This window comes from Zootoca vivipara, chromosome 10 (assembly GCF_965207765.1).
Source record: "Zootoca vivipara chromosome 10, rZooViv2.hap1.1, whole genome shotgun sequence".
NCBI lineage: Eukaryota > Metazoa > Chordata > Lepidosauria > Squamata > Lacertidae > Zootoca > Zootoca vivipara.
This window is the reverse complement of record NC_142593.1, coordinates 17,893,665-17,901,782: the sequence shown is the minus strand read 5'-3', so window position 1 is coordinate 17,901,782 and position 8,118 is coordinate 17,893,665. Positions and strand designations below refer to the sequence as shown.

General features: G+C 42.0%; 1 protein-coding gene across 1 annotated transcript in view; it reads right to left on the bottom strand.

Annotated features, from left to right (window-relative positions):
• Positions 1-2,100: 2,100 nt before the first annotated feature.
• DTWD2 (DTW motif tRNA-uridine aminocarboxypropyltransferase 2) overlaps positions 2,101-8,118 on the bottom strand; it is an 86,231-nt gene continuing 80,213 nt past the window's right edge. Inside the window, exon 6 of the mRNA XM_035099884.3 lies at positions 2,101-6,671. Coding sequence (XP_034955775.3) covers positions 6,501-6,671 — 171 coding nt within the window. The 3' untranslated portion in view covers positions 2,101-6,500. The remainder of the gene's footprint in view (positions 6,672-8,118) is intronic.

Here is an 8,118-nt window from a genome sequence, read left to right as displayed (position 1 = left end):
TGATTTTCTCATTGGAGTCATTGGCCACAAAGGCACTTGCTTCTGCCTTCTCTAAATTATGTATTAGGTATTTTCATGTAGAAATCACCAACGTAACGGGAACCGCTCTGCCGTTATACTCTGTCAACATATTTTCTTTTGCCTCCTGAACTGAGCACAGAGTTAAGAAATGAACATTTATTTTCTTCCATTTAAACCCCACCACCAACAACACACACCATGGATGAGGTATTTATGCATGTCTAATAACTGCACATATCCGAAGCAGCAGTTTGCATGAAAGAAAATAATAAAAATTTTTCCTTCTAAAATGCTGGGGACCCAATTGCTCTGCTAAAAGGCACGTTGATTTCAGTGAGGTCCTTAACAGAATGGAGCTGAATACTTAAATCAGGCATGGGAACCTTTGGCCTTCCAGTAGCTGCTGAACTATAACTCCCATGATTACAGGGGCTAATGGGAGTTGTAGTTCAGTGAAATTTTATCACATCTGATTTAAATGCCAAGACAATGACTATATGGGTACATATAGCAGGATTTTAAAAGGTGGGCTTGGGCACATGGAGATTTTGATCAGACCACATTTGTATCCAAGAGTAACTTGCTACAGGATAGGTGCAGATTATTCAATGACAGATAATCGCTTCTTGTTAACTGCTGCTAAAGATTCTCCAATGGATTCCACAGCGTATAAAATGAATAATTGTTGTTGTTGTTGTTTAGTCGTTTAGTCGTGTCCGATTCTTCGTGACCCCATGGACCATAGCACGCCAGGCACTCCTGTCTTCCACTGCCTCCCGCAGTTTGGTCAAACTCATGTTCGTAGCTTCGAGAACACTGTCCAACAATCTCCTCCTCTGTCGTCCCCTTCTCCTAGTGCCCTCAATCTTTCCCAACATCAGGGTCTTTTCCAGGGAGTCTTCTCTTCTCATGAGGTGGCCAAAGTATTGGAGCCTCAGCTTCAGGATCTGTCCTTCCAGTGAGCACTCAGGGCTGATTTCCTTCAGAATGGATAGGTTTGATCTTCTTGCAGTCCATGGGACTCTCAAGAGTCTCCTCTAGCACCAGAATTCAAAAGCATCAATTCTTCGGCGATCAGCCTTCTTTATGCTCCAGCTCTCACTTCCATACATCACTACTGGAAAAACCATAGCTTTAACTATACGGACCTTTGTCGGCAAGGTGGTGTCTCTGCTTTTTAAGATGCTGTCTAGGTTTGTCATTGCTTTTCTCCTAAGAAGCAGGCGTCTTTTACTTTCGTGACTGCTGTCACCATCTGCAGTGATCAAGGAGCCCAAGAAAGTAAAATCTCCCACTGCCTCCATTTCTTCCCCTTCTATTTGCCAGGAGGTGATGGGACCAGTGACCATGATCTTGGTTTTTTTGATGTTGAGCTTCAGACCATATTTTGCGCTCTCCTCTTTCACCCTCATTAAAAGGTTCTTTAATTCCTTAAAACACCCACCCACACACCAGTACCATGTCTTTCTGCTAAGGATGTCCAGGTGGTGTAGCTGGTAATACAGTCGTACCTTGGTTTCCGAACAGCTTAGTACTTGAATGTTTTAGCTCCCGAACCCCGCAAACCCCGAAGTGAATGTTCCGGTCTGCAAACTATTTTTGGAAGCTGAGCATTTGATGGGGCTTCCGACTGGCCAATCAGGAGCTTTCTGCACCCATTCAGAAGCCGCACTTTGGTTTCCGAACATTTTTGAAGTTCGGCTTCCAAGGTACGACGTAATCTGTTCTATCCTCAAAACTGGCCTAGGAGGTAGAGAGAGGAACAACTGAGTTCACTTGTTGCCAGTACAGAGGCAACAAATCCACACAGCTTCCCCAGAACGGCGAACGACAAAGCCACACTGTTGTTCTGGAGTAGGCTTAATCACAAATCACATTCATGCTAGTGCAACTGTATGGATGTCCACTTAGCAGTCCCACAAAATACAATGAGACTTGCTTGAAGGTCAATTTTTAGTTTGTTTTCTATCAATGCATTTTTTTTAAAAAAAAAGTTTGTCTCCTTAAAATAACTTGCAAGTAGGCAGTTCTTTGATTGCAACTTCTGAACATTTTAAAGAAACACACTGAGCCTTCACATTTGACAAAAGGTTCATGTAATTTGTACTCGCAATAACAAAACTCATCTATGGAATACAGAAAAGAAACATCAGGAAATTACTCAAGTATTCAAATGCAACATTAATTCATTGTAAGTTCTCTCATTTGGATAATTAACAGTAATGAGGAACAGAGGGAAAAGTGAAGTTAGAGCTCTATCCTTGCTCAGAAAACTTATACCACAAACCCTAAAACTGTTCCATCAGTAAAAAGTCCAGACTTTCGTGATGCTTTCTTTCAATACAATTTCTGAATAAAAAATACTAAAGAGATAAACTAAAATAAGACAAGTGCCAGATTGAAGTGTTTTTCTCTTAACAAATGGGGAAGAGTCATCAACAAATTGAAAAGAAAGAAACCAAAGTACTAAAAGAAGATATTGCAAAACTGAAGACCAACTTGTATGACAAATAAATTGCTTAATACAGGCATCGCCAAACTTCGACCCTCCAGATGTTTTGGACTACAATTCCCATCTTCCCCGACCACTGGTCCTGTTAGCTAGGGATCATGGGAATTGTAGGCCAAAACATCTGGAGGGTCGCAGTTTGAGGATGCCTGGCTTAATACATTTGCACAGACAATGGATATGATCCCTGCTACACATGAAACAAGAGCCTGGATTTCTTATCCCTTCCCATGTATGCCCAGGAAGGCTGTTACAGGAAGTGGAAGGCTTATACAGGTCTCCCAGATGCCCATTTAGCCTGACTCCTCAATGAACAAAAGCTCTTCTGTAAATAATAAAGACAATGCAATCAACCATAAAACACACTGTGTCACTAATCTTGATAGACCTACATGTGTTTAAGCTGTGTGTTATGTGTGTTCAATAATTTTATTTTATTTAAATTTATTTGGTTTTTCAGATCAAAATTTTACAGTCAAATATTGAACATAAAAACAAGATTCTTAGGAATCTCCTGCACTTCCATCCTCCCCTTTGTGGGTCTTATTATTAATCATTTCTTCCTGCATCTTTTATGATGATCCAAATCTTTTACATCTCCATTGTGTCCAGAATTCACCCTTAAACTACAAGTGATATTCCAACCCTACTAATGATTTTAACGATTTACAATGGTCTTTAAGATAAGGAATGGGGATAATTTATAACTTATTAAAATTTTGGTCTTCCTGATTTCTGATTCTTCCAGTCATTTTGGCATGTGTTCAGCCATTTTAAGAATCCCCCAGAGTGCTACAGCAAGCACCCAATTTGAATCAGGCTCCTTATCCCTTCTCTAGCAGGATTCTCAATTGGATTAGAGTCCCATCAGTGACTGGAAGGAGCCTTTTGTGCACTGAACATAACTCTGTCTATATTTGGCTACAACTGGATGCCATTTTGAATCAAGATGGAGGAAGGAACCTTTCAAAACTGCACCAATTTTGACCACTTACTTCACAACTGCACTCATTTTTTTTGTTTCTTAGAATTTCCCAACAATGCTGTGTATAAGGCTGCTAGTAACTTATAAACTGAAAAGCAGTTCAACATCTCCTGAAAATAGTAGCAACTAGTGAACAGCACCACTTCTAGATGTACAAAACCCTCAACAAAATTAGAAGATTGAGATTCCAAATGATCTCATTATACAAAGCATTCTTTTGAGTGGTTCCAAAGGAGTAAAAAACATACTAAAGCATTAAGAAGACTTGCAAAGGGTGCCAAAACAGACCTCTTTCATATACATGAAACATTAATCCACATTTAATAAAAATTCACACTGTGGTATTATAAATGGAAGGGGTTATTTGACTAATAATACGAAGACATTTTTAATTGTGAATCTAGCGTATTAGATTTTCCTCTCTCCTTCGGAACTTGAAGAGGGGGAAATATTTTTGGTACAGAAGAAAAGGAAGTGAGTGCATCCTCCATTAAAAGGGAAAATGTTGGCTACAACGCTCAATTGCTGCCTGCTTTCACAGGAACAACTGCGGCAGCCAGGATACATCTACAGTAAGAATGTTCTATGTCGGCATTAACAGTGCTTCCTTGCAACCCATATTTTCAGTAGTATTGATTTTATTTCTTTCATCTAGACAAAATACAGTTAACCATACATTATTGATTCAGGACATTCTTCTTCAGTTTCTACCACATATTCATTCTGTGTTACAATAGTAACATTGCTATAAAATGTCAATCCCTGACACATGACTAAAAAGTATTGGGTGGTTTCCAACCAAGTAGTTCCGTCAGCAAGGCTCTCTTAAGCAGATGTGGCGCCGGGGTGCAAAGATCCGCCCGGTGCTGCCCCCCCCCCGATTTCCCAGTCCCAGGCGTGCAGGAGGGCGGAGCCGTCTGGCTGCCTCAGCGTCTCGGTGGCTTGGTCGCCCCTGAACTCGCGGCACAGAGCCGCCCGCAGCAGAAGAGCCCGCCGCGGTGCTCCAACAGACGGGCGGGCTCTTCCCCAGACTCAACTCTTGGGCCCCGGACTCTCAGCCTGGCGCCCCTGAGAGCCCGGCGCCTGGGTGCCCCGCACCCCTAGCGCCTATGGGTAAGACAGCCCTATCTGTCAGCACAAGGATTTACATTTGTGCAAGTGAACTTCCTCTTTCTCTCCCTACATACCCTCCCCCAAATGTGCTCTGGAGGGTTGAGGGGAACCCCCAGAACGCATCTAGGTGGCGCATGTGGGGTGCAAGAAAGACGTGAGGCACAGTTCCTTTGTGGATCCCAAAGTCCTTGCATTAATGGAACTACTTTGTCAAATACCACCTATTATTATTATTTATTTACATTTATATACCACCTTTCTTTCTAAAGGAGCTTGGAGCAGTGCACAACGTAAGAAACACAGTCAATAATTAATAATTAACTTAAAATTACAATCCTTAAAAAAAGAGATAAAAATTGGTATTAATAACAAAACTGAGGAATCCCAGAGAGTTTGTTGCCCAAATGCACAGATGAATTGGTTTTCAATCGACATCTGAATATTAACATTGTGAGGTGCAACTGCACTTCCCTGGAAATTCCGCAGTCAGGATGCCACCACTGTGAAGTCCCTATCTCAGACAACCCCCACAGGCCATATCAACCAGTGGGATCATGAAGAGGGCCTTATCTGCCAAACTAAGAACACAGGCTAGCAGATATTGGGGAGATGCTCCTTCAGCTTTTTTATGTATCAGTACCTATGTCCTAAATTTGTCCTGGTAGGTCAAAGTTGGGCAGTGAAGAGCTTTAAGGATCAGTGCCTCCTGGTCCCATCTAGCTGACTTGCTCAACAGCTAGGCTGTTTTGCATTAGCTGTGTTTTGCATGAGGTGAGGCTATCAGATTGTCTTCAATGGTAGCTCATGTAAAGTGCATTGTAGCAATCCCATTGTGAGGTTCTTCAAGCATGGATTACATGTGGCCAGGTTGTGGGAAACACAGTTTGCAACTCACAGAAAGCCAAGCTATGGCTGATCAGGACTGCAGAAGCATGCAGGCTCCTGGAGTGAGGTTTGCACCTGCTTTGCTGCTCCCTGTTCCCTTCTAGCTTAGTGCGGCAGCTAAACCAGGATTTGGCTTAGTGCAGTGATGGCCAAATTTGGCGCTCTAGCTGTTTTGGGACTACAACTCCCATCATCCCTAGCTAACAGGACCAGTGGTCAGGGATGGTGGGAATTGTAGTCCCCAAACAGCTGGAGGGCCACGTTTGGCCATCACTGGCTTAGTGTGTTGCCTGATCATGGTTAAGCTCTCTCCTCCCTAATCATGATCTATAATTGGCTGCAGCTTCCTAGCTCACATCCACTGCATGTTTCGGAGATGAGTTCTCTCTTGACAATGTACATGCTAATCACATACAAGTGTACTGCAGTGTGTAATTGCTCTCATGAGTGACAGGACAAAATAACTTGATCTCCAATGATCACATTTGCTAGTGTGTTCTTACCAACATCCCGCAATGTGAACTGGACATAAAGGTTTATATGATATATTGTTTAATCAGAACAAGAAATTAAACGGAAAAAATGTTAAAATTATTATTTCATTCCCACTGCTGATGAAAATCAAAATCCCCATACTGGAAATTTCTCTTCTAACCGCTGCCTTGTAAAAAATTATGTTCCTTGTGCAGTGATGCCAAAAGCCTCCCATAATTTTTTTTTTAAGAAGTCATACTAAAGATCACAGACTGATAAACAGGGGTGAGAGTATGGGGGACGGATATCTCTTGTTTATTCCCTGATGGTCCAGGCATTCTGCTTTTCATTATTATTATAATGTTTGAACTCATTGGCAAGTTGCCACCTGAACTTTGTCCATTATCAAAAGAGATGATTGTCTGGATTAAATCCTTATCAAACTCCACTTCATTATTTTAAAGGATTCTTTCTTTTTTTAAAAAAAAATAAATCTAATTCTACATGACATTGCTAAATTTTAACATTATTCACTAAGAGCTCCATTCTTCTGAGCTTGCGTTTGTTTTTTGGCATGGGCTTGTCATATAAACCATTTTTAAGAAGGTGCTCCTTGCTGTGATGAACTTGGGCGCCGTGTTGAAGCTGGAAAGAGCACAGGGCTTGAAGAGGACGGAGGACAGTCTGGAATAAAGGAGACAGATGGAGAAAGAAAAAAGCTTTTATAGATAGGTTTCAGATATTATTTCATCTTGAGTTCACATAGGCTTGTCATTGCACCAAGTAAATGACTGATATCCCACTCCTGAGCACACTGGAACTCACACTGATTTCAAAGGGAGCTTCTACTGAACTATGCTCAAGCTTGCAGGCTGGATTTTATCACATGTCGAGATGAAATATTTAATATACTGAAATGTGTGCTTGATATAAAAATGATCAGAAGAATTCCAAGCACATTGTTTAAAGTAGTTGCAGGTCTTAATACAATGCTTTTTGTTGTTGTCGTGCTCTAAGCTTCCTGGACATATTTCTTGGTGTTCCTAATTTTGGCTCTACTGTGTTGGTGCTAGGTAAAAGTGGGAAGGTGGAGGCAGGGAGGGAACACAACAGAAAACTACATTTTTTCTTGCAAAGGCTAAAATACAAGAAGGGTAGGCAGAGTTTTGAATTGCATGCAACTTTATCAATCCTGAATGTAAAGGTAAAGGACCCCTGGACGGTTAAGTCCAATCAAAGTCAACTATGGAGTGCAGTGTTAATCTCTCTTTTAGGGCGAGAAAGTCGGCATTAGTTCACAGACAGCTTTCAGGGTCATGTGGCCAGCATGACTAAACCGCTTCTGGTGCAACAGGACACTGTGATAAGTGTCAGGGCGCATGGAAACGCCATTTACCTTTCCGCCACAGCAGTACTTATTTATCTACTTGCACTGGTATGCTTTTGAACTGCTAGGTTGGCAGAAGCTGGGACACAGTGGGACAGATCTCACCCTGTTGTGCAGATTCGAACCATCGACCTTCCAATCAGCAAGCCCAAGAGGCTCAGTTGTTTAGACCACAGCGCCACCCACTCTCTAACTCTGAATGTGCTACTATTTAGTACAACTTCATATTCCAAATACACACGGGATATATTTGATTCCATAAAACTGGGAGTAAAGAAACACCAAAACACAGGGAGGTTCACTAACAATATGTTTTTCATTGCTAAACGCAATTCAGATAGGTATGAAACAGCCAATGCCCATTAACAATTCAGCAAAAATAGGCTACAAACCTCAATAGCTTGAAACAGAAACCTGGCAGGTTACCTAAGATTGGGTATCCATCGCTGTGAAGGCCATAAACTCATTTAAAGACCAGGAGTGAGGAGCTGGATCTGGGGCACAGATCCTCATCTCCCTCACCACCTACGGGTCAGGCTTGTCAGTCACTTGACATCACAATATGACCAGGTGAGCCATTTCCCCTTGCCAGCATGGTTTGAAATCAAGCCATGCAGGCCAAGGAGCAACGCTTTATACCTGCAGAAGTACAAGGCTTTGCAGGCATCCCAGCCAAGCTGTAGCTTCCTCTGCCCCACGCCTGACAATCCGGTGATTGATAATGCCTGTAAACCCCACTTGCAA